Below are 27,788 nucleotides of genomic sequence, written 5' to 3'. Positions count from 1 at the left end.
AGTCTGAGTTAACAAAGAAAGTTAAAAACCACCTTCATACCTGCTAACTCTGACTGAGGTTTTAGTTTATGTTGAGCCGACGGACACAAAGAAAGCCTGACTATGTTGAACTGCCCTCGCAGTTCAACCTCTGATCTGCTAAACGCCGTAAACATTAGAAAAGCTGTGCTGGTTAAAATAGAAGTGTCCTGTCAAGTTAAAATCCCTTATAATGTAATGATTGTGGGTGCGAATCTGAATAGGATGAAGTCTGGGTGCGGACTTGGACCAGTTAGTGACCTGGGCTTGAAAGCAACGGGTCATTTGAGAGCATGAGTTTTTATCATGTGCTTGCCTTCAAGAATTAAGGAAAGTCACATACCTAATAGTGACATTATTTTAATTTGCATCAGTAATACAAATAAAGATGACCATTGCTTCTCCAGTTCACTATAATTACAACAACAGTGAGCAGTTCCAACGTTTGTCTCAGCTGAGACAGGCATTGTTCTTGGGTTTTCATCAACAGCACTTTAAAGTTGAAACTGATTTTTGGTTGCGGTGAGTCAGAGTGCTGCAGGATTTATGGGAAATCCTGACTTGGTAGTTAGCGTCATAGTGGTGTAAATAGAGATGAAGCGTTGGCCTTAAAACATGACCTTTAATTATTATTCTTCTAAAAATTCTCATTATATTAAAACCATTGTTGATACTCCTGTGCAGAATCTCATTGTTAACGGCAGATTAACTCATTAAGGGATTAACATTTAAAGATTCATGTTCATACACGACCTGAGCTACAAAACAGAAGACAGCAGGATCCTGAACTCAGCATCACCGGTCACCTTTACTGAAACAAAGAGATGCTCACTCCGCACAGTGGACAGAAGCTGCTCAGGGCATGTAAACATGGAGACAACTCCAAGAGTCGTGCTTTATAACGCAATATCGGGATGGAAATTTTAATGCTTAGATTTAATCCGAGCTCTTGAAACAAAGTAAACCCTTAGGTTTACTTTGTGAGAGTGTGAGTATGTGCAGGAGTGTGTCATTATGGAAATCACCAAGAGCACCGTGTGATACCACTCGCCTTGTCATACAAACCGTTGCTGGTTTATCAGACAGATTAGGTAGATTAGGCACATGTTCCCCATGCAGACAAAATGAAATACAGGTGTGTGTAGATGAGTGACAGAGAGAGACACAGTCCATCCCACAGCCACAGCCTTTTGGGTAATCCCTTCCTACTAATTCCTCCCCTTTCTATTCTTTATTCTGAACCTGTGTGCAGCTTTGTCAGGACTGGTTCTACCGGTCAGACAAGGACATACAAGTCTCTCTCTCTCTCTCTCTCTCTCTCTCTCTCTCTCTCTCTGTGACTTTCTGTATTTCCCTTTGTCTATGTTATCCTCCACAGCAGCTAATAGAATAGAATGAGTGCACATTATGAATGAAATTTCAATGTAAAAAAAGCCACATTGGACTGGTAAGAAAATAAAAACAACAAAAAAAGCACTCAGAAAGCGCAGTACTCAACCCAGGCTGCTCAGTCCTTGTATCATTTCCAACGGATAAGTCCCGATAAGTCCACAGTCAATTTCTAGTAGCACCGCAATCATGTGATGGTCAGCAGGCAGCTGATGTAGTGTTCACTTGTTGTCATAGTTACAGTGACGTCGTGCTGCTATCTCCCAATGATACAGAAATCAATCTACAAATCTGTGAATCCAGACCATAAGCTGCATCCCCGCCAAAATCGAATCATTTGGTCCTTGTGTCATTTCTGACCTTCCCCGAAAATTCCATCCAAATCTGTTAGTCCATTTTTGAGTAATGTTGCAAACAGACAGACGGACGAATGTACGCAGATTGTTATATAACTCCACTGCATTCCTTAGCAGAGTAAACATTATTCTAAACAGAGTGTAAAAAATATTTACAATATATATATGTAAGACTACATATATTTATATTCACACATAAATATATACACATATACACACACCTGCATCAATACACATCCGCACACATTTATTGCACAGTAAAAATGTAGCAGCGGTATTGTAGCGGATGTTGACAGGATGATAAAATAAAGCAAGAAAAGCCGCACAATGGTGGAATAAAACTGAAAAACATGAAAAGAAAACGAAAAGAGAAAAAGACTGAATTATGAGGCAAAAGGGACAGAAGGGGAAGTAATCAGACAAGAAAGGTGACTTCGTCTGCAACCTCAACAAACTGCAGATAAGTCTGGTGACTGTTTGCACACTGACACCGAGCTGACAGCCAGCACAGTGCCTCTAGTGATGGACACACTGTACAAAGTCAACACTCAGCAGAGCACACGCCACCACTGTGTCTTGTCACACATCCAAATATAGTTACGCCTTCTTCTCTTTGGGCTGTACTGCATTTGTAAGTGTGTCTAAATCACACTACACCTTTTAGAGGCAACAGCTACTTTCAGTAGAAAATAGATGTCATTACCTCAGGGTGTGTGTGAGGCTGCAGATACAAAAAAAGACCTCAATGCAAATGAATGCTATTCACAGTGGGGAAGGCCATAAGCAGAGTTATTGGGTGTTTGACAAAAATCAGACAGAGACTGATCAGAAAATAAGGAAGAATAGAGATTGTAATATGAGTAGGAGGAAAAAGAAAATGTCTGAGCCTAATGGCACTGCTCGGGAAATCAAGCACTCTCCTCCTGAATCCATTTATGTAACTGCCTTCATGTCTGGGGAGGTATGCATCGCTGTGTGCATGTGTGTGGAAAGATTCTATGCATGTTCGAAGCAGGAAAAGCAATCTAGCATGTCTTTCAAACTCCTTGCCAAAGAAAACAGTTCCAGCTTTGTCTAAAGCAACAAATCAGGTCAGAGCCACAAGTTGAAGTTTGGCTTTTCTTAAGCAAGTTAACATTCCTGATAATGTTCATCCCTCTATTAGGTGTACCAGCTTTATCCTATAGACCAAGATTGTCAAACATGAGGCCTGCGGGCCAATGCCGGCCCGCCAGATGGTCCAATCCGGCCTGCAGACAGACTTTGCAAAGCGTAAAATTTACAGGGAAGACATTAACAGCAAAGTGCAAACTTGTGAAACAATAAATTTAAAACCATTTCTAGACCACAAGTTGTTTCCATCAAAAAGTAAAATGTTACATTGCACATTGCTCTTTTGTCATTTTGTGTCTCATTTTTGTCATATTTTGTCTTGTTTTTTCTGTCTGATTGATTGTTTGTCTCATGCTTTCATCACTTTGTGCTTCCTTGTTGTCTCGCTTGTGTTTCTTTGTTTTGCGTATTGTTTTTGTCAAGTGTCCAATTATTGTCGCTTTGTAACTTTTTCAAATTTTTTATCTCTTTTTGTTTTCTTTCATGTCATTTGTGTTATTTTTATCACTATGTGTCTCATTTTGTGTCTCATTTTTGCAATATTTTATCCTGTTTTTGTCTCTTTTTTGTCAGACTGTGGTCATTCTGATCATAAAGTAAAATATTACATCATTCAGCTCCAGATACCTGTGACTGAATGTTTTTATTCTGATCTGTAAGTTATATTGTGTAAATAATAAACTGAGGCATAATCCTGTTTAAATTGCACTTATTTTTCTTAAGAAATTTAAGGATGTTCATTATGTTTTGCATAAAGATAATTCATTAAATGTGAACATTTTCAGAACGTGCTTTTTTGCACTAAAACAAGGGAAAAATCTGGAGCCGTCGTTATTTATAGGTTACTACGTTATGATTTTACTGGCCCGGCCCACTTGCGATCAAATTGGAATGAATGTGGCTACTGAACTTAAATGAGTTTGACACCCCTGCTGTAGATGGTTTGGAGCATGACGGACTGGCCTGTGGGAGGAAGCCAGAACACCCAAAGAAAACCCACAGAGGCACAAGGAGGACATGCAACCTCCACAAAGAAAGGCTCCGGCCGACCAGCAGGTTCTTGCTGTGAGACAACAGTGTGAGTAACTGCACCATGGAGCTACCCGTCTGATATATGCAAACATTACAATAAAATAAAAAGCGGCAGCAAATATAATGGTGAAGGACATAAAACGGTGAGCTCACGGGGTCACGCCTTGACACAAGTCAAACATGTTTTAGAAAAGAGGTTCTGACAAAATATTCATCCAGTGAGTGCTGCTATTGAAAAACAGAAGTTTGCGTCCACTACTAGAAATTCACTGAATCAACAGATTGTACACTGTATATTGTTGAAATCTTACTATTTTTCACTTCCCTATTTAGCAAACCAAAATCTGAACTTTATGCTGAAAGTGCATTTTAAGACTTGTGCCTCCATTTGTTATGGCACGAGAAGACAGAGCATTGTTGAGAAGATAAAATAACTACTTTGCAGAGCGTTCACCTGGATACGTATTTAATCTGCTTTTCCAATTATAGATATGGCTTCTGCAAAGCAATTGTTAAAAGCAATTTAACCCAATTCTAAAACTGTGATTTGCAATTCATTGCATTTTCAAAACAATCTCCAAATATTCAGTTGTGCTGTTGCACCTTTTAGATAAACACTGCATTTACCTCAAAACAAATCTGCGTGTTCTGAACAAACCTAAAACAGAAGTGATCCCGAAGCAGATACGAGACACTAACTAAGCATCTGTATTCATGTAAGTGTGTGCGAGTTTGTACATATGTGTGTGTGTATGCGTGTGTAGGTGACAGTAACAGGGGAAGGTTGATATATAATGCAGCACGGGTCCAGTTTCTTCAGTCCTCTCTGAGTTTCCATAAACATCCAGTGCTGCTGTCTGTTAGATCAGCTCTCACACATAGACACACACACAGAGCACATCTCTCGCATTGTGTTGCTGTTGTGAAAACAAGTGTAGTAGTAACTGTAGCTGCACAGGAGAGTATCAGACAAACAGTTGAGAACTGATTAAGGAAGAAAGAAAATCTGTCCGTCTGTCTCTTTCTGCCCCGTTCTCTCATCTCCAAGACGGATCATCACAGTCTGTCAAACTCACAAAGTGTGCAGGATCCGTGGCGTCTGACACAACATGTTAATATAAATGTACACACATGTATGCACACATGCATGGAATAAACGACAAGGAAAGTCAAAAGGCACATACCCGTGTTTGTCTTGTAAATATCCGGCTATGTGAAAACCCCAGTAGCACTTCTGCCTCAGCCAGCTCACAGCAGGATCTATAATTAGACAGAGAGCTCCACTCCCCTCCAGTCATCTTTTACTGTCGGCCACATCCTCTTTTTCTTTAACTCCTTCTCTTTCTTCTCCTCCCTCCCTCTCTCTTTCTCGGCCTCTGTTTGTTGACTCGGTGGAGCAGCAAGCTGTTGATTTCATCATTTCGTTCGCACAGAAGCTGCACCTTGCCAGGCAGCAAACCGGCATTTTGCAGTCCATCGCCACACAGAAATGTCTTTTTAATAAGTTTTTAACTCATCTTAAAATGCAGCCACCAGTTAAATTCAAGGCAGCAGCAAAGCAAGGTTAAGAGACGATGCAGTCAGAGTTGGCCTCAAACTACGAGCAAACTAAGAAACATGAATGAAGCGATACATCATGAGACTTCTGGTGACACTACAGGAGGCACTTCAAGACTCATCAGCCAGCTACACAACAAGAGCATTTTGGCTTAACTTACACGACAAATTTTCTATGTGTCACACTCTGGCCAGTGATGACCCATTAGCTCTTGCCACTCTGGGACCTTTAAGATCCATCCCATAAACAACATGGATTGTAACCATGGTAACGGGGGGCAGTAGGGCTGACAGGAAGTTGAGTCTATAAAAACACAACAATGAGAGAAGCGGGGTGGCTTCCTGTTTAAGAGCTCAGTTTAGACTCCCATTTCCTCCCCTTTCCTCCCGCGCTGTTGTTGTGACACAGCTGCCGCAGTGCCCTTGAGCCGTACGGATGGAGAGATTCCCTATTAGAATACATGTAAGAGCAAATGACAGCAGATAGCAGGAGTGTCACCCTGACACTCTCCTTTTCTCACACAACACCTCCAAGTCACTGTCTCTATATGTATTAGTGAAAAGCTGAGGGCTCTGACATCCATTAACAGCTCGGATTAATGACTAACAGTGGCCCTGAAGGCAACACACTAATGTAATGAACACACACTTGCTTACAAACACACCCATTATGGGAACATGGAAAACTACTAAGTCAGCTATTGACAACACAGTTAAGTTGTGTTTCATCTGTTTCAATTGCTTGTGGGACACAGTGGGCTCTGACAAAGCTTCAAGTACTTCTGGCGAAGAGGACTGTGGTCGTACTTGAAAATGTAGTTTCATTGTCTTTCTTTACACAATAAGAAAGAAATATTTCAACAATGGGACATCTATTCTCACCTAACTTCCAGCGAATTAAATGAGTGCTTTTCCCAAAATATCAAACATCAAAGATATGCCAATGTTTTTACCAAATATAAACACAGATACATGGTTCAAGATTGGTTATCATCATTTCTTAGCAGCCAATAGGAGGATGTATTTCTCAGCAGGATAATCTCAGATGATTGTTTCTGCTTTTGCAATGATGCAGGTGCTTACTTTAGTTTTGTGGAAGAGTAGTAGTGTATTGTTTCTGCATAGATCACCAGCCGCTCAAACAGGTTGCAGCAATTTATAACTTTACTAAGTTGTTCTTAAACTTTCTGTTTCAGTGTTTGAAGCTTTAAATGCAGCTGGACTGCAGTTGCCCACAACCCCTTCAGGAAAAAGACTCTCTCTGCATCTGCGATTGACAGCTCAGAGTAGCAGAGGTGAGCAAGCTGTAGGCGACAAAAATGTGAGCGAGTGTGTGAGACCAGGATGTTTGTCATTTGTGAATTTTGAGTGATCATTTTACATGGAAATATCATAGAATTCACAGCACAGCTGTTGTTTTGAATTCATGTGTTTATTAGATAACCTTGTCATAAAATCATCATTTTATCAGTGAAGAGCTAGGAAGTGGTTCTGAAGAAACTGCTAGTCAGCATGTAGTCTTAACGGGCTGTGCCACAGTCACCGTTTCATCTTTGATCCATTGTCTGACAACAAAAACAGAAAATTATGTAAATGAGAACAGCTTTACTGGTATTTATTTATTGGGATGTATTAAAATACAGCGTATGTGAGAACAGAGAGCAGGAGAGAAGCAAATGGATGTAAACACTGGCTGAGTTTAGGTTGCACTGGAGCACAAAAGCCACTATGAAAACACAGTACCCAGTCCTTGTTTATTTGTTTCTAATTGCTCCTAAAGCTTAAACCATCTGTGAATGTCCCTCTGAATGTCCCTCATCACATCTACAACAGTTTCCACGGAGCTCTGTCCTGTCAACACATGGTCAAAGCTAATGTATCAGCTGGTCAACATGCTAGCACTATTTTCCTGCTGTTGTAGTGACATTGGCATCAAAAGTAAAAGTAAACCACTGGATCTTAAGTTCGTCAGATGCCGGAAGTGCATAAAGACTGCTGTGTTCACTCTTGTAGCAAACAGCAGAATATTTAGCGAGCTTTGATCATAAATGAAACATTTTAGAGTTAACAGAAGCAGCTCTAGAAAGTAAATAAACCTGGTGGACTGTGAAGAAGCTGTTTATTCTAAATGGCTCACCTGGAAGCAGGTAAAGGTGCAGAATGGTGCAAATTTTCAGATGTGTGTTGGTTCTTAAGCTTCTGTGTAGAAAATTTAAAAAAAAAAACTCTGACAGGTTTGTAAAGCTGGGTGGTTGAGGTACAGCATGAGGAATGGCAGTACTACTGCCTTTTTCTCACAGCTTTCATTTTACATTCTCAAGTTTTCAAGAAAGCACAATATAATGGTTCTCCACCATACGGAACCTGTACGTACAGAACAAAATAGCGACTGTTAATCAAACAGGGAAAAAGGTGTAGGATGTGAGGGTGTACTCACTAAAAAAAATCCACAGAGTTGCTAAATCAGCCTTGTGCAACACAGGATCTCTATGAATAGTCTGGTACTGACAGTTAGGATCACATGCTCTCAGCTCTGGGAGCTCTCTGCTTGTCTTTTGCTCTCTGTGTAGTTTGAAGTCACAACTGAACTGTGTTACATTGCCTCTCCAAAAAAAAGTCACAGTTCACAAGTTCTGATTAATTTAACATCATCTTACAGTATATAAAAAAAAGTTTCCTTTAAAAAATGAGGACATTTCTAAGTGACTCCAAACTTTTGAAAAGTTGTGTAAATATTAAAAAGAATATACTTGGTACATATTTTTTTGGAAGTTTCGTCTTGTTTTCTGGGGGGAAAGGGAAACAAAGGTTCTTGTGGATGAAAAAAGTCAGTCAAATACATCAAAAGTATCACCGTGTTATCAGGAGCTGGGTTCAACTCTCAGGGTCAATGACACTCTTTTATTAGGTTTTTAATCCTTCTTCTTCTTCCTCCAGTTTAATACATTTTACTTCAGGTTGCTTCACGACATGAAAGGCTCAAGCTTAAGTATTGACATCTGGTTCTAGAAAAAAGAAAAAGAAATCACTGATGTTCTCTCTCTGATACACTCCACATCTTTTCATTCCTCCTTATCTGTTTCTGTCTTTGTCACTCTCTCTTTCTCTCTACCACTTACACTCTCACTCTATCTCCTATCTCCCTTTCTCCCTCCTTCACCCTGAGGAATCCACAGCTGTCGGCCCCATTCAAAACCTCTCGTCTTCCCATAGCAGCTGGCCAGACTGTGGTTTGTATGTGCATGTGTGTGGAGCTGCCTGCCTACAACTGTCACCAAACTATTTCTATATTTATGGTCTTGCTCTGCTGATGCATACTTGAGTGTTCAAGTGTAAATGGCAGAGTGTGTGGCTGTCAACAACTTTAAGAACTACCCTCTGCTTTATGCGAGCGTGTGTGTGTGAGCGTGTGTGTGCAAGACCAGCAAAATATGGATGACCCTCTTAAGTGATTACATTACTGAATGTTAAATGAGGACACCAGAGGCACCTCAATCATCCACGTGTCTCTGCAAGATATCTGGCTGCAGGCCTTAATGTGAAGACTGATTGATTTTATGTTCTCATACTGAACAGGGAAAAATCCACTCTCAGATTCTCTCACGCTCGTCAAAATCAGTCATGTTCATAACATAAGTACTTCCCAAAGTAAATAAAAGGTAATCCATGAAATGTTCCCCCCACTTTTTTAATATTTGTCAGCAGATTACCCTATAATGCCTTTTGACAGGTTCCATACAGTCGGTCTTAACTTGTTGCAGTTCTCAAAAGTGGGATTAGCATGTGCAATATGTCTATGTTGTTTCTTTTTGACAATTAAAATAGCACGATTATTAATTTATTGTGCAACATCAGCACTTGTTTATTTTGGGAAATGTGGAAAATAAGCAAGAGCTGCCATTGAGACAAAAAGACAAGTCTTCAGCCAACAGCATTGCAAAGATGTGCATAGCAGTACTTTGAGCTAAATATAGGCAAGCTAATGTCCACGATGACAATGTCCAGCAAGTATAATACTTCCCACTTTCACTATCATTATTTGCCATAACATAAAAGTTTATTGATCCCTTTATTGTGGGGAAATTCCCACAACAACTAGGCTGGGCAATTCCTGGAGGAACTATAAGTCAAATTGCAGAAAGCTGCTTCATATCACAGCTACTAAAGCTTGTACAGTTCAACACATGTCCACCTTCCAGTTAGAGGACAACCCCTCTACCAACTTAGCCACAGTCACCACTGCGTTCATTTTTGCAAATTAGCACAAAACATAAAGTAGAATGAGGGTTGTTAGAAATAAGAAAAAATGCAGAATGAAAAAAACTTAAATATTAATAATAAAGTACAAGAATGTACACTGCCGTTCAAAAGTTTGGGTTCACTCAGAAAAGTCCTTATTTTTTAAAGAAAAGCATTTTTTTCAATCAAGATTAATCATAAATACAGTCCAGACATTATTAATGTGGTAAATGACAATTCTAGCTGGAAATAGATGGGTTTTTTGGCCTTTATTATGTATAGGACAGTGGAGAGGAAATATGGGTAGAAGAGTTGGGGCAAGACATGCAACAAATGGCCATGAGTTGGATTAAAATCCATGGCCGCTCGTCGGAGACTATTGCCCTTTTTAAGGGTCGCCCACTCAGCCAGCTGAGCTATCTGGGTGCCCTGAAACAGCTGATGGAATATCTCCATAGGGATACAGAGGAACATTTCCAGCAACCATCACTCCTGTGTTCTAATGCTACATAGTGTTAGTTAATGGTGTTGAAAGACTAATTGATGATTAGAAAACCCTTGTACAATTATGTTAGCACATGAATAAAAGTGTGAGTTTTCATGAGAAACATGAAATTGCCTTGGTGATCCCAAACTTTTGATCAGTAGTGTATTTTGGTTTTACAAGCGAGGCAACAAATTAGTCTTAAGAAGAGTCTTCATAACCACAGAGGACTTTAGTTCAAATCGAAGTAAACACCTTGACAACATTTGTGTTTGACATGTGATCACAAGCTACAATATTGCTTTTATTATTGACGTGATACTGTAATATATATTATATTTTCTAAATCTGGCTATGTTTTCATCTTGTCACAGAGATTTATGAATGTCACAGGACAAGATAGTAAAAGAGGAATCTAAGTAAGTCATTACATCCTGTCCTGTTTCATTTAAACAGGTGTTTTAGGATTCCATCAGCTCCACATGCCAATAATACACCCGCTTACATACCTTACACACGCACACACATACTACATAAACATTCAGTCATTCACTCTGCCACCTTTTGCCACTTTGACTCAGTGTTGCAATTCGCCTGAAGCGGGAAACTTCAGAACAGCTCATTCATTATGTGAATGCCTCAGTGTGTCAGAGAGACCAGGTGTGCTGTACTGACGGAAAAATGACAATCAATCATCTTCCTGCTGCACAAACAAACAACACAGACAAGATACAAACTCATGGCCTCACTGACACTCCCATCTGCTTCTTGTCTCTCTTCTGCTGGCCACAATACACTGATTGATAAAGTAAAACCTTTTAAGTGAATTTAAGTGTCTACTGTAAACCGCTGTGATTTAACCCATCCAACTCTAATCATCAGCAGGTTTTATTTTAGGGTTTCACATACGGCATGGTAAGATATTGCATTTCTGGCATGTAGGAAAGGAAACACAGTATTTGTGGTTTAATTGGAATTAACAGAGAAGCTGGTTAGCATGTGGCAGCTGGTACAAGGGAACAGACAAGGAAATGAGCGATGTGTTGGACTGGCAAGTGATCTAAGTTGGCTTTGCAGCATGCCAAACATGGCACAGGTGAGAGAAAATGAAGTGATTCATAAAGTGAAACACCAAAATCATAGATTAGTGTTTTGATGCTAAACTCGTCTAGAATCTCTATTATGTCAGGTGCTTTTCTGCTCAGTGTGGGTATTTTCTGAGTCCTGATGCCACCTAGGGCCGAATCATTTTGGGAGAACAGCTAACGTGATGGAGCAGTACCACTTCAAGACACCATCAAAAGTGTAACTGTCACACGAGGAGAACAGAATGACACGGCAGTTTAAATCCTGGCTCAGATGTGCTGCAAAATGTAACAATGAGACTGTTTTCATGTAAGGGCAACCATGGTATGGAGGCTAAACCATGGTATGGAGATGTAATATACGCAATCAATGGGCAGCAAAAACAACCCCTAAATCTGTTCCAGTTAAATAAAATTAAATGTGAGCATTAGTCCTAAAATTGCACTTGCATTTCAAATTCCATCCATCCATCCATTAACTACAGACCGCTTAATCCTCATTAGTGTCGTGGGGGGGCTGGAGTCTGTCCCAGCTGACTCAGGCTGAAGGCAGGAGACACCCTGGACAGGTCACCAGTCTATCACAGGGCAACATATATAGACAAACAATCAAACTCACATTCACACCTATAGACAATTTAGAGTTACCAATTAACCTGAAACCAGAGAACATGCTAACTCCATACAGAATGATCCAGGGAAGGCCGGGACACAAACCGGGGATCTTCTAGCTGCAAGGCGACAGTGCTAACCACCAATCCACTGTGCAGCCTCGCATTTCAAATTTTGATCTCAATTTGAAATCGATTCATTGGTCTGTCCTGCTGGTCTCTTTTGTCACAGATCAGAGGTCATGACAGGCAACAAACATCCTGAGGCTGTACCGAATGTCTCTTTTGGTATCTCATTGTTTTGCCCATCAGGAATGCTTAGACTTCAGAGGGATGCCCTTTAGCAAATCAATGCTTCCTGCAGCTGATGCAATGAAGCTGCTCAGTAAAAAACAGCAGCCCTGGTCATACTGGACAGAGCTATTCTTGTCAAAAAAGGACACCTCTGTTTTAAATTAATGTGCTATATACCTTCAGCTAAAAAATGGGATGTCACTCTCAGAGACCCCAAAACTAGACATGAAAGTGAAGAACTTTAAGCTTTGAGACTGTAAACCTTCAGAAAAAAGAAGTCAAGATGTCAAATTAGCTTCGATCCTGCTACACATCTGTCCAAGCTCTCTTTTGTTCCATCACTCTCTCCATCTCTCACACACTCCTGCTTTCCTTAACATCAAACACATTCTCCACATTTCCCAACCCAGATAAAGCCACTCAGCAGCAGCTCACTCAAAGGGATCTCCCCCTTTATCTTTTCTGACACACACACACATCACTCGCAGTCACACAGACCTCAGTACACCTTTATCAACACAAGCTGGAAAAACAGTGCAGAAGCCACACTCCTTACTTATAAACACAACACTTGATGAAGCAAACAAATGCTAACATCTCTTCTTACAAATACTGGCACTGAGAAGGACATTATTTCAAATGAACCTTACGATCTTTCTGGTTATCAGCGGTGAAAACAGGGAGTCATGAAAACAGTGGTGACTGATCCACTGATAGCCTGCGGTAGAGGGAGCGCCTGCGGTGGTCAGATTGGTAGCTACAAAATAACCTACAATCTGCAACAAAGGCTTTTCAGCTGATAAGAATGGCAGCTGACATGTGCTTATCCTGCTGAAGCTTCACTCGACCCTGAAGGCAGGACACAGTTTGATTCAACTCAGCAAAATTAGACACAAACTTACGACAAAATAGAGTCCTGTACAAACACAACTTTGATTATGTTTCCTGCTGGATAAAGAAAAGAGCATTTATCAGACTCATCGACACAGGAATACTGGATGAATCTTAGTTTCTTGGAGGCTTTTCCTCCTGACATATTTTTACTCACTGTGGGCTCATTTTTCACTGCAATATAAAATCCAGCACCTCTTTAGAAACAACACAACAATGGCTAGAAGTAGAGAGAACTCAAATGTGACTTGTGTTCAGTATGTCGAAAATATTTTTTTTTAAAACTGCAGTAAGCATATATAAGATTTTTCCATGTGCCCACAGATGTTACCAATACTGGAAAAAATGATGACTCTACATACTGTAGATGTTTTACTGCTTACATTTTTAATTAGTCTCGATGCTTGTTTCCTATCTGCTCTGCATAAACACAGTTCACATGACTGCTGGTAGCGGCTGAGTCACTCATGCCTTCATGGGTTCACCTAGAAGTGTTTAATTTTTAGATTTTTACAGAATGTGTTTAGTGCAAATGATCTATTTTTCTAATGAGACATGAAAAAAAACAGAATTTGATGAAATGTAATTTTGATCTTACATGTGGTTTAGTTTTCCAGTGGAGCCACATATCACAAATGAGTAGTTCAAGGTGCGTCTGGAATTGCGACATTCTATGATTCTTTTGTAAATGTTTATGGCTCCGATAAATGGTGTCATTTTGAAATTATTTTTGAAAATTGATATGTAAGTTTGTGAAAAGCCTTTTTTTTTCTCGTTTCAAACAGATTTTGAGACCAATGCTTGACTGCCTGACATGTTTAACATGGAACGTAACATTATGAGATGGCTGACTGCCAGAGCCACTAACAGAAAAACTGTTTAAGTTCCTGTTGCAATTGCAAAACATTAATGAAGTGTGTGTGAAATGGGATTTGCTGACAGGACATCTGACCTCCGTATCTTACTTCATGTTCTCATAAGGTCCATGTTTCCAAAATTTGACAAAACTGATGAAAGTGAAAAGAAGCAAAAACAGATAAAGAGATAAACCCATTGAATACTGATCCTCAGTGTTTCTTTACTCTTTTTCCCATTTTTTAAAAAAAATCTGCGCTCTTCTCTTGGTAAAAATTAACATGTTCCAGGAAAGCAGCTTCATGAATATGCACCGTCACACTCGGCTGTCTGCACGGACAACAAAGGAAGAAGACATTAACATTCCTGCACATGCTCAGCGCTCTGGTAAAGGATGAACACACACACATACACACACTTCTACACATAGACACGGGCAAGAAAAGAAATCCAAATATAAATTCAATTCACAAACCCTGATCCTTTCTGAAACATACACAAACAGGTTTCCCATTCACAAATAACTGAAGACGTGATTAACTATACATATATCAACTATTTCATTTAATCTCATCTTCAGTGAAAAAAAATGTTTTTCTTTCAATAATAAGGACTTTTCTAAGTGACTCCAAACTTTTGAATGGTAGTATGTGTATATATATAAATCACGCAATGAGAAAAAGCGATTTGATAATTAATTGCTCGTTTGTCATATTCTACACAATGACAGACTTGTAGCTAACTAGAAAAATGAAATTATGCAAACAGACTACACAGATACCCAATTCTGTAAGTGGTGAGTAATGATCTGGTTTATCAAGTGTCTCACACCACAAACTGGCAGCGCAGTTAAAGTGCTACTGGTAGAGTATTGTAATTCCTTTCCATTTTCCAGGAAAACATGACAAACACTTGATATGTACGATCAGAAAAGGAGGCCAGCTTGAAGGCAAAGAACTGCTGCATGTCTGAAAATCACTGCATGTGTGTAATTATGCATTTAATGTACTTCGCCGGTGTTTCCCACCCGAACTCAACTCCAGCTACTTCCTAACTCCTCTTTGCTGCAGTACTGTGGTCTGTCTTCTGCACCGTCTGTGTACACATTTCAAGCAAGTGTCTCTAAGAAACCTGTCTATGCATACCACATACACACACACACACACCCTGCTAAGTGCACACACCCAGACAGACAGACCCAAAACAGATGCACATTAAATAAACATGCATTGTGTCATTCTCCTCCTCCACTACACAGAACTGTTGAAACCAGACTGGAGCTGTAAATGTCACTGAAGACAATTTATTACACACACACACACACACACACACACACACACACACACACACACACACACACACACACACACACACACACACACACACACACACACACACACACACACACACACACACACACACACACACACACACACACACACACACACACACACACACACACACACACACACATCCTCACAGTCAGATGTGAAGTCAGGAGTCCATCCACATGAGAGGAGATCCTATTACATCTGCGCCCATAACCAGCTATCTGATCCGAGGTCATTACCTCAGTGATCTGGACTGAATGTGAGCCGATTCATTAATCTGTGCAGCTCTTTAGGTCAGACTGGATCAGAATACCACCAGGAGTGTGGTTCAGAAAGTTTGTGATTAAGGCCAACATTGGTCTTTTACAGTATTGGATATCACAGTGTTATGGCATCCCAGTGCAAGAAGATAAGCAGGCCTGTATCTGTAAAACACAACTTTAAGTTTTCATTTAATAATTAATACACATTTCAGCCAGGAGTTTAGTGTGAAAGAAGTTGGTTCTTTACTTCTCGCTGAGGGACCCAAGAATAATTTTAATGAGCAACGTTTGGTCAGAGTGCCGTAATGAGCTTCAAACCATCTGAAACTAGTTTAAACGAATGAAAATAAGAGATCTGATACGAAATATTCTGCATCATCCGCTTCAATTTTCACAAGTCTATGACCTTGAACACATGCTGTGATCTGAAATAAAAGTAAATCTGCTTTAGCAGAAGCAAATGGGGAAATATGTCACTTTTTTTTAGATCCAAAGCTTCTGGTCTGGAGCATTGGGAGGGACTGAGGGGAAAATTGAAGGGCTTTCCCGATGCACATCCCACGGGAAGAAATGTTTGGTGAAAAAATTTCACCGACTTTAGTTAGTTTCACGAGGATTACGTGTATGTTCTGGTGTGCAAAAGAAAGAGAGGCGTCCCGAGGGGGATTCAGACTGCGGCTAGAGGCCAATAACAGAGCAGCTACCCAGCTGACCACAGCGAGAAGCTTTTAGCTCAAAGGTTAATACAACATGAATTGATTTGACACGCTAATATAACGTTAAGAACAGTGTTTCCTCAGGCCACAACACACACACTCACACAGACTCTCTGAACCATTCGCACCAAAATGCCATAATATGTGCAGTCCAAGAGAAAAGAAACTGAAAAACACACACACAATTAACAGAAATGAGAAGCAGACAAACGCACACACAAACACAGTCCTGCGGGGCCCCTGAGAGAGGATTATATAACACTACCCCTGACATATCAAGTGATTTCATGCACCTACAGGCAGGACAATTGAGCCATTTGTTCAGCAGGTCAAAAATAGCCGCCTCCTTCAATGCCGTCTACTGTTACTACCATTACTACCACAACTACTGCACAGCTTGTGTCTGCACTGCAGTTCAACTTTAACGGGCCCCGTAGTTCAAAATTAGCATAATATATCTGCAGGGGCTACTATGGTTGTTGATCAGTTTCAGGGGCAGCTGCTGGGACTTCATAACTTTATGGTGTTTGCGAATGAAAAAAAGCTGCACATGCAGGAAATTCAAGAAGGAGCACAATTTAGCGTTGAATAAACAGTGGAGCGGCTTCAACGGTAGTACAATTCTAGTGTGTTGTTTAGTGATATATTAACTGTGTATGTCAGATTAATTAGACATATGAGGAAATGAGAAACATCAACAGCAATAATAAGTGATATACACACGTGGACAAAATTGTTGGTACCCCTCAGTTAAAGAAGGAAAAACCCACAATTCTCACTGAAATCACTTGAAACTCACAAAAGTAACAATAAATAAAAATTTATTGAAAATTAAATAATCAAAATCAGCCATCACTTTTGAATTGTTGATTAACATAATTATTTAAAAAAACAAACTAATGAAATAGGGCTGGACAAAAATGATGGTACCCATAACTTCATATTTTGTTGCACAACCTTTTGAGGCAATCACTGCAATTAAACGATTTCTGTATTTGTCAATGAGCGTTCTGCAGCTGTCAACAGGTATTTTGGCCCACTCCTCATGAGCAAACAGCTCCAGTTGTCTCAGGTTTGATGGGTGTCTTCTCCAAATGGCATGTTTCAGCTCCTTCCACATATGTTCAATGGGATTCAGATCTGGGCTCATAGAAGGCCACTTTAGAATAGTCCAACACTTTTCTCTCAGCCATTCTTGGGTGTTTTTGGCTGTGTGTTTTGGATCGTTGTCCTGTTGGAAGACCCATGACCTGCGACTGAGACCAAGCTTTCTGACACTAGGCAGCACATTTCTCTCCAGAATGCCTTGATAGTCTTCAGATTTCATCGTACCTTGCACACTTTCAAGACACCCTGTGCCAGATGCAGCAAAGCAGCCCCAAAACATTACTGAGCCTCCTCCATGTTTCACCGTAGGGACAGTGTTCTTTTCTTCGTATGCTTGGTTTTTGAGTCTATGAACATAGAGTTGATGTGCCTTACCAAAAAGCTCCAGTTTGGTCTCATCTGTCCAAAGGACATTCTCCCAGAAGCTTTGTGGCTTGTCAACATGCATTTTTGCAAATTCCAGTCTCGCTTTTTTATGAGTTTTTTTCAGCAGTGGTGTCCTCCTTGGTCGTCTCCCATGAAGTCCACTTTGGCTCAAACAACGACGAATGGTGAGATCTGACACTGATGTACCTTGGCCTTGCAGTTCACCTTTAATTTCTTTGGAGGTTGCTCTGGGCTCTTTGGATACAATTCCAACGATCCGTCTCTTCAATTTGTCATCAATTTTCCTCTTGCGGCCACGTCCAGGGAGGTTGGCTACTGTCCCGTGGGTCTTGAACTTCTGAATAATATGAGCCACTGTTGTCACAGGAACTTCAAGCTGTTTAGAGATGGTCTTATAGCCTTTACCTTTAAGATGTTTGTCTATCATTTTTTTTCGGATGTCCTGGGACAATTCTCTCCTTCGCTTTCTGTTGTCCATGTTCAGTGTGGTACACACCTTTTCACCAAACAGCAGGGTGACTACTTGTCTCCCTTTAAATAGGCAGACTGACTGATTATGAGTTTGGAAACACCTGTGATGTCAATTAAATGACACACCTGAGTTAATCATGTCACTCTGGTCAAATAGTTTTCAATCTTTTATAGAGGTACCATCATTTTTGTCCAGGCCTGTTTCATTAGTTTGTTTTTTTAAATAATTATGTTAATCAACAATTCAAAAGTAATGGCTGTTTTTGATTATTTAATTTTCAATAAATTTTTATTTATTGTTACTTTTGTGAGTTTCAAGTGATTTCAGTGAGAATTGTGGGTTTTTCCTTCTTTAACTGAGGGGTACCAACAATTTTGTCCACGTGTGTAAGTGCTCCAGCATCTGAAGAGTGAATAATTATTTAATAATTGCTACTTTTCTTCATCTTTTATGATAATAAACTGAATATTTAGAATTTTTAGCGATTGGTTGCACAAAGAAAGCATTTAATTGTGTCATTATCAGCTTTGGGAAACAGTGATGGACATGTTTTGTTTTGTTTTTTTAAATTAACATTCATCACAGTGAAAATTCTCCCTTAGTTCATCTTCCCCTCTCCTCCAGTGGATATTCTGTAACTACTCCTCCCCTCAGCTCTCCAATTTAGCAGGAACCAGTAACAAAAGGAAATAAAGCACCGAGATCAGCTGACCCCAGTATTTGGAAACCACAACCAGGAAGAGGATATGTGATCTCCACTGCAGCTACTACAATCATGCCCGTTGTTATCTGTCCCCGAAGCTTCTCCCTCCTCTGTTTAGTGAAGCAATGAGGACAGAAGCGGAGGGTTACATTTCCAAAGGTAAGATGAACAGAAACAGTGCATTAAAAGTGGAATGAGCTCTATTATTCTGCACACAAGAAGACAAAACTGATCGTTCAATAAGAATTACATCAAAATACTTTATCTCAAATGGTTTCTCAACTGATTCACTTGTTATGAGGATAGTTTATCACTTAGTGAAAGAGTACAAAGATAACAAACATTAGCCAATGGGAGACTTTACAACCTAAATATGAAGGAAATATGAAATATATCCATCTATAGAACTGCTATTTGTGTGTGTTCAGATCATTTCTACAACAACAGTGCAGGAGGAAAATGTGACATGAAAATGAAAGATGTCTGCACGTCTATTAAAGCAGTCTGTGTAGTTTAAAGGTCTGTTTGAGCTCCAGAGTCTTTTTACACGGTGGTTTCACATGTTTTGCACATCTGGCTCATACTGCTGCCACCTTCTAACCAGCCTCCAGCTTCAGAGACGCCTGGCATGAGGGCACCATGCTGACAGTGAAAATGATTTAAAGTGAGGTTAAAGTAAATGCACTAAATGACAACTTAATAAAAAGCTCAGAGCTGCCAATTACACTACCGTTCAAAAGTTTGGAGTCACCCAAACAATTCCATGTTTTCCATGAAAACTCACACTTTTATTCGTGTGCTACCATAATTACACAAGGGTTTTCTAATCATCAGTTAGCCTTTCTTTTTTTTTTTGTCATCAGTTAGCCTTTCAACACCATTAGCTAACACAATGTAGCATTAGATCACAGGAGTGATGGTTGCTGGAAATGTTCCTCTGTACCCCATGGAGATATTCCATTAAAAAACATCCGTTTCCAGCTAGAATAGTCATTTACCACATTAACAACGTCTAGACTGTATTTCTGATTAATTTATTGTTATCTTATTTTTCTTTTGAACTGCAGTACATATGTGTGTGTTTGTAACTTCAGCGACCGTGTGTGTGAGGAAGGAGAGAGATTAGAAAGGAAGACAAAGGAGAGATAGCCAGTGTCAGTTGACCTGCGTGGACAACACATATGTAACCAGACTCTGCAGTGGCGGCCATGACCTCACTGGGTTTTTCCACAGACACACACACACAGGGCACATAGTGGCTCCTCGGTTAGCATATAGTCAGCGGTGCCTGGCACAGCATGAGCCGGCTTCCATTCAGAGAGTCATGCATTGTAATCCTACACAGTGTGATCGCACAGGCATGCTCCACAGAGGAGAATGCTAATCTAAACTAAAAGGCAGGACACAAAGTAAAAGCCGGGCGACTTGTTTGTGATGGGTGGAGCAGTGGATCAAATACATTTTGATCTCAGGTTAAAGAAGGAGCTATTTGTTTCCCATGTGAGTCAGCACCGACAACGCTGAGTTGTGGTGATGTTTCGAGAATTCCTTACATAGTGCAGGGAGGCAGAAAGGAGAAATATCTGCCATGGCAACACAAAGCTGCCATTGTCAGGATGGAAACTTGATGTTTGTTGAAGAAAAGTGAGTCTGTGAGTTTGTGTCAAAGAAGGTGCTTTATGACATACATTTTCAGGGTTACATCAAGTTCACATTCGGACTAAAGGTCATTATTATTATCATTGTCAATTAATCTGCTGAATATTTTTGATTGATTACTTGTTTGTCCCATAAAATGTCAGAAAACGGGAACAGATGTCCTCCAGTGTTTCCCAAAGCCCAAGATGACGTCCTCAAGTGTCTTGTTTTGTCCACAATTCGAGATAGCTTAAGACCTCAACTTATTATCAACCATCAGAATAATTACTTTAATAGCTGACAGCTCATCAAACACCTGCTGCAGCTCTACTCTGTTAGTCAGTGCTGCATTTTCAGTATCTAACCATGACCTCATTTACAAACATAACTTGCAGGAAATAAGTTTGGATAACTCCAGATGTTTATCAAGTTTGCTTCAAAAAGAGCGACTGTCAGATTTTAAAATAAGCAGATCACCGTGCCGCTTCGAAGAAATTCCACAATCATGAAAGTGAAATCAGAAAAAAGTGAAGTGAATCCCTTTGCTGTTCTATATATTGACACTAGTGACAGATTTCCCGAAAGTTAGAATTAATAACTTTTTTAAAACTTGAAAGCTAACTACGACTGTGTATTTTTAGCAGTCATCTAAAAAATGAAACAGCTCGGGTGTTACATTTAACTTCCACACCTTTTTTTTTTTTTTTTTTGCAAGACCGTCTGACACCTAATAAACGACAGGCCTGCATGACCTGCAGCAAAACTGATTTCTAAAACCCACACATGAAAAACACAGCAGGCCAAATAAGCTACATCTTTCCAAGTAGGCCAACACCTGTTCTGTACTTTACTGCAGTTCGCAAAAAAAAAAAAAAAAAAATCAGACAGCTTAGATCATTCTGAACGCTGCACTGGAAAAACTGCTGCCACCCAAACTGTGTAATGCATAAAAATGTTGTAAAGAAGACAAGATGTAGTCCTGAGGGGGCTGACTGCAGACTGGCAGCATTTTTCCACATGAATGTTTCAGCGCTGACAGCTGTGGCCTTATTTTAAGAGCTTTAAGTGAAACATTACTTTCCTCCAACACATTTACTGATTAACTTCAGTGAATTTACTTTAAAGGATAAAAGTCTGACCTGTCGCTGTATGGTGTAGGCTGTCTCGTCTGTCTGTCTTTAAGATGTTCCCAGAGGTGCTGACTCCATCTGCAGAGGCAGAGAAATAGAAAAAATTGACAGCTGGTATACACAAATTAAAAAATAATAATAATCAGAAATGGAAAATGAGTGAAAGTGGCAACTCTGAGCTGTTTAAACATCAAATGCACCAACACAAACTGTTCAGACAGGCTGTTGCAATTCATGCTTGCAGCCGAAGGAGGCAGATACAAGCTGGAGGTGACTCAGTGCTGCTTACAGGTTTGTATTAGCAGATCTGACCACCTGATGCGAGCCGCTGAACACAGCAAGGCACTCTGGTAAGAAACACAGGTTTGATATGTGACCCACACCAAATCATAACACAGACACTCAAAGGAGACAGACATTTGTGGAACAAAAGTAGGCAGCTGGTGCACCTGCATTTTACTAAATTCTAATGTAATGTAGTGTGTGTGCTTGTGTGTGTTGCTGCTCAACTGTTGATACTAAAGAAAACTGACTGGGTTCAAACACATGGTCCAAAAGTAAATAATATTCCAATCATATCTGAGAAATGTCTGATAAAAAATGTAGGTTTGTGGCTCGCAGACCTCAAAACTGTTCCAAGAAAACCTTCACCGCTCCGTGTAGGAAGACAGCCAGAAAAAGATATTTCTGTTTCTTGTCACTTCATCCCAGTTTCATCAATACTCCTACTTCTGTAATATCCTTAAGAAACAACATATGTGTGATAAATGAGGAGTTTGCGCAAAGATAGCCCTCTAAAAACAAAAGGTGTGGTATGAAATGCTGTGTTTTTACGCACGGCAGAGCAGCGAACACCTGCGCAGGTAGATGACCAACACACAACATGTTTTATCAGCGACACAAAGCTCAAAGAACCAGCACGGCATCTAACAAGGATATTCACCCAACTTGCAGCTGTTCGGTTCCTGCCACCACCACAGTTTCCTACCTTCTGGGAGCCGTTTCCACTAAACGACCTCTTGAAGCGGCCTGAGCTCACACACTTGGAGGTAATCCAGCTAATATCGGCTCCAGTCTGGTGCGTAAAACAAGTCCGGAGGCATCCGAGAGAGAGAAAGCCCGACGGGAGGTGATGGAGGGAGCCGCTGGTGTTGTCAGTAGAGCCAGTAGAGAAGAGGAGGAACAGAAAAGAGACTTGTCGGAGGCAAGTTGCAGAAAAGAAAGTCCGGCCCCTCCGGAGCTGCTCCCTCCCCTCCGAGCTCCTGCTGACAGAAATAGCAGGCGAGGCGGGTCCCACCAAAAATAGCCTTGACTTCACACGGACCTTCAGGACTATTGTTTTCCCGCACTGCCTTCACTGGACAACTTGTCCAACAGTCCCCGCTTTGTTGTCACAGAGTGGGACTTTATGTCAAATAAAAGAATGGTCCCAACGCTGTGGCTCCATCTGCTGTCAAGAAGCTGAAAACCAGCAGCAGGTTGAAGCACAGTGATGCTGGTCTGGGGTCTCCAGGAGCCAGAGGAAGGTCACAGTGAGGGTTCCTTTGGGTGCACAGACATTTGCGCTGATATTTATATTCAGCGATTAAACATTCTCATGAGTGTTCAAAATTACAACAGACAACACCCTTAATAATGAACTAAAGACACATTTGCAATCATGAAATTTATTAATTTAGATAATCCTTTTAAGTTATTTTGATGGGTTGGATTGCATCAACTTAATATTGTATGTAATGTAAAATAAAATTTTTATGTTTAAAACGGGCTGCTCAGTGGTTAGCACTGTCACCTTGCAGCTAGAAAGTTTACATCCTGGCCTGGAGTTGGGATCTTTCTGCATGGAGTTTACATGTTCTCCCTTTGGTTGGAGTCTATTCCAGCTGACTGGGGACACCCTGGACAGGTCACCAGTTTATCACAGTACTGCAAATAGAGACAAACAATCACAATAACAGCCACACCTGCGGACAATTTAGAATCACCAATTAACCTCAGCATGTTTTTGGACTGTGGGAGTGTAGCTGGAGTACCGGGAGAAAACCCACACATGCACAGGGAGAACATGCAAACTTTATGTAGAAAGATCCCAGGAAGGCCAGGATGTGACCACAGATCTTCTAGGTGCAAGGCGAAAGTACTAGCCACCAAGCTACTGTGCAGCCCTGCAAATGGTCAAATGGAATGTGATTGTGACTGTTTCTCTGTCCAGGTTGTCCCCACCCTTCACCCTAAGTCAGCTGGGACAGACTCCACCCCACATGACCCTAATGAGGATGGAGCGGTGCATAGATAATGGATGGATGGTTGGTTATTTCAAACTAAATTTGAGGCAATTTGATAAAATTGACTCGATAGCTTCTCGTTTCTTCACTTTGACTTCAGGATCTCTGATCTAAAATTTCTAGACAATCCTATACAATTAAGACTGTGTTAAGATTTTAAGGAAATTTACAGAGTAAAAGCTCAATTCCCTGAACTAAAAGTAGGTTGTTGATTGAACATAATATGAATGGAAGTTGTTATAATTGAAAAACAAAAGACTGACTGAAAAAAGACATATGTTATTTTGGTCTGAACAGATATTTTTGGAGTGTACACTATGTTTTGCTTACTATATTTTTTTTTGTCAGGATGAACAGCATGTGACCCTCCAAGATGAAGCACATGTCGGTGAGTCTGGAACTTCCATCACTACAGCACTGACTTGTCATGGCTTGGTTTGTGATATATGTTATTACTCATAATTATTTGTGCTTTAAATTGATTCCAGAGCTGGTAACAAGCCATAAGTGGTCACACGTACGGTAAGTATGAGCAAACAGGGTCTTCACGTGGCTTCTCAGATTGTCTGTCTGTCTGTCTGTCTGTCTGTCTGTGATGTAGGTTGGGATGAATGTGTAATAAAACCATATTGGCTTTTTTTTATTTTGTTGATGTCCTCATTGAAGCTGTTTTTTTTCTGGATGTTTCTGCATCAACTCTACCTGTAAACGCTTCAGGTATTTTCTCAGGAAACAAAACTATCTTGAACCTAATTTGGTTTCCTTTTTAAGTGTGTGCGTCATTTGTACTAAGCAAAACCAATAAGCAAACTTAACTGTTCTATAGACGCTTTGACACCCCTGCTGACTTATAACAAAGTTTCACACTAACAGTCATTTCATTGGAGCGTCTGGATTTTGATCTGAGACTTTAAATTCTTGCTGATACATGTAGCATCGCTGAAATATTACTTCATACTGCAGTGTAAAAGTCGCAAACTTTCATCACCTTGACAAACATTTTTCTGAAGACTTGGCTATTAATCTGCAGTCAGACTCCTGAACAGTATTTTCACATCCTCAACAACGGCAGAAACAAAGCCTGTAGAAGGGGCCTCATGAGGAAATGTTTGGAAAAGTTTCTGTGGGCCTAAAAACAATGTCATACATTGTTGAGCTAATTGTACAAATAGTACTATACTTTTTGATTCAAAGAAAGGCCCAAACTATGCAGAGTTGTAATCTATGGGATTAAAGCTGTGCCTAATTTGCTCATGTGGTGCAGGATTAAAGAGTAAGCAGCGCAGAATCAAAGCTAATACAAGTCTGTTATGAAACCAAACACACCCATGTCCTATAATACTGTTCGAGACCAGTCTGCACAGCAAAATGTAGACATTTCATGCAGCATTTGTTCAGCAGAACAGTTTAAATATTACAGCTTTAGACTAGTGAAAGATAAAACAGCCGCAGTGAGCTGATGGAACACATCCAACATGTTATTTAGGGTAATATTTGGGCACAGTATGCATGTTTTCTGCTTAAGATTGTAAGAATAAAACATGGTGATTTAGTGAAGCGTCTTTTAAAAGGTAATCGAATAACAGACTGTAAAATTTGACTTATTCTCCAGCAGTGGAGTAAATTTAAAGCATTTGTATTGTCTTTAACTGCAATCCAACCAAATGGACTTTTTTTACAGTGAGATACATTACCGTTTTCCATGAAAACTCACACTTTCATTCACGTGCTAATGTAATTGCACAGGGGTTTTCTAATCATCAATTAGCCTTTCAATGCCATTAGCTAACACAATGTAGCATTAGAACACAGGAGTGATGGTTGCTGGAAATGTTCCTCTGTACTCCTATGGAGACATTCCATTAAAATCAGCCGTTTCCAGCTAGAATAGTCATTTACCACATTAAAAATGTCTAGACTGGATTTCTGATTAATGGTAGTTATTATTATATTATTAATATTATTAGTAATAATATTAATAATATCATATATAGTAAATACACAGTCATTCAATTATTGTTCTACTTTTACAATCCCATTGTCACTACTGTAACTTAACTACACTGTAAATCTGCTGTAAATGTTTTACTGTGAATTACTTTCATGTCAGTTTAAAATCACAGTAGATCTTTCACAGCACTACTGCAGAACAACAGTTACTGCAAAAGTGAGGATGTGGTAGGAGATAGAGCAGCCGTCATCACGTGTGTGTCAAGGTAGACTTCTGGGAGTAAAAGAAAACTCGTGCTTTTTATTTTTGGTTTTATGTGTTTTACTGTAATAATGACAGACAGGAGGTGATCAGTTTGAACGCTCTGTAATTCACCGTTGAGTCACACCCACTACGTTAAACGGGGGGTAAAGTCAGTGAACACTAATACCAATCTGTTCTTTTCGTTGTCAGACCCCCTCACACAGGGCTCCCCAACCCGGTGTATGAGGAAGTAGAGCATCCTGTCTGCGTGAGCCACACACACACACACACACACACACACACACACACACACACACCTACAGTACATACGCTGCTGTGGTATTTGACATGACGCAGGACCGTCGTCTTGTCAGTTTTTCTGGTCCAGAGTCTTCCTAGAATTGAGAGGCAGTTTGCTGGTATAGCTGCAGCATTTTCTGAATCATCTACATCCTTTACATTAAACACACTGCCTTTTCTCAAGATATTTGTGGATCCTTTTTTCTGTAATATCACCAAAATCTGTGCATGTCATCTTCAGAACTTTTAGGAATGAAAAGTTTCACCCCAAAATGTTTACATTAGAAAGAAATTAAATATATTGATAAAAACAGCTCCTGATTAATGTCTTTAACCCTCCTGTTCTCTTCATTTATGGGCACCAAAATTTTTTTGCGTCCATTCAGCAAAAAAATTCCCCAAATTTCTGAAAATTTGCAAAACCTTCAGGAAGAAAATTCCAATAATTCCATAAAAATTTCCCTTTAAAATTGCATTTTAAAAAAAATCCCAATTTCGCTGGATTTTGGTTAATTTTTTGTGAATGTTCTTCAGAAACATTTGTAACATTTCTTTTTTTTCCACCAAAAAATGTTCAAAGATTTCCCAAAAATGTTGAAAATGTGGACACCAGAAGTTTCCCTGTGAAAATATACTTTTCTCCACATTTTCAAACTTTAAAACGGATCAATTTTGACCCACAGGACAACACGAGGGTTAAAATAGTATTCTGTTATGTTTTCACTTAGAATTGTTGGATAGACTTAAATGAATTGCTTCAGCAGGTAAAAGACAATTTAGTAAGTTTATCCAAATTTAATAAAATTTATATGTGCTTTTAATGGCAGTGGTTTCAGCTAGATGAACTTAAATCATTTGGTTCCTCTTAAATAAACAGTTATACAACTTTATCAATTTTTTCAAGTATTTTCTTTACCCAAGCATAAAATGTAACACAGGATTTTGTCATTAGATGTTCCGTTCTTTAATTTTGCTGCAGACACACAATGCTAAAGCAGCAGAAAAACCTTCACATCTTTCTGTTTTATGTTGAATGAACTGCCTTCATGAAAGCAGAAAGATAAATGGGATTAATCTGAAGCAGTGCATAACTTTAACTACAAATTAAACACACTTTTTAAAAACTGTAATGGCAGCAGTACTTAAATAGATTTTGTTTTTTGTTTTTGATCGCCTTTGTCTTCTCCGTCCCACTTTTTCTTGCTTTTTCCCAAATCAACATGTTGACATTTTTGGGGTCTGAAACCAACATTTATGATGAGTTTCAGGAGCTCATCTCAGTGTTTTTCCCCACTTACAACCGTCCCTTTGTTTCCACAGAACGCAAGCGTGTGTTTT

General features: G+C 39.8%; 1 protein-coding gene across 3 annotated transcripts in view; it reads right to left on the bottom strand.

The window, feature by feature from the left end:
* Positions 1-27,788, bottom strand: part of hdac7a (histone deacetylase 7a) — a 77,705-nt gene that overhangs the window by 35,723 nt on the left and 14,194 nt on the right. The window contains exons 1-2 of one of the 3 annotated variants that reach the window (XM_051949653.1): positions 22,660-23,007; positions 21,681-21,749 (exon numbers count right to left, since the gene is read on the bottom strand). Coding sequence is in view for 1 of the 3 variants with exons in the window: in XM_051949652.1 (XP_051805612.1) it covers positions 21,681-21,749 (69 nt within the window). In the remaining 2 variants the exon portion in view is untranslated. Of the gene's footprint in view, positions 1-5,092; positions 5,171-21,680; positions 21,750-22,659; positions 23,008-27,788 lie in introns of those variants that run through there. The other 2 variants (XM_051949652.1, XM_051949654.1) reach the window with 2 other exon arrangements.

Source organism: Acanthochromis polyacanthus, chromosome 6 (genome assembly GCF_021347895.1).
Source record: "Acanthochromis polyacanthus isolate Apoly-LR-REF ecotype Palm Island chromosome 6, KAUST_Apoly_ChrSc, whole genome shotgun sequence".
Taxonomy (NCBI): Eukaryota; Metazoa; Chordata; class Actinopteri; family Pomacentridae; genus Acanthochromis; species Acanthochromis polyacanthus.
This window is presented reverse-complemented; position numbering and strand designations above follow the sequence as displayed.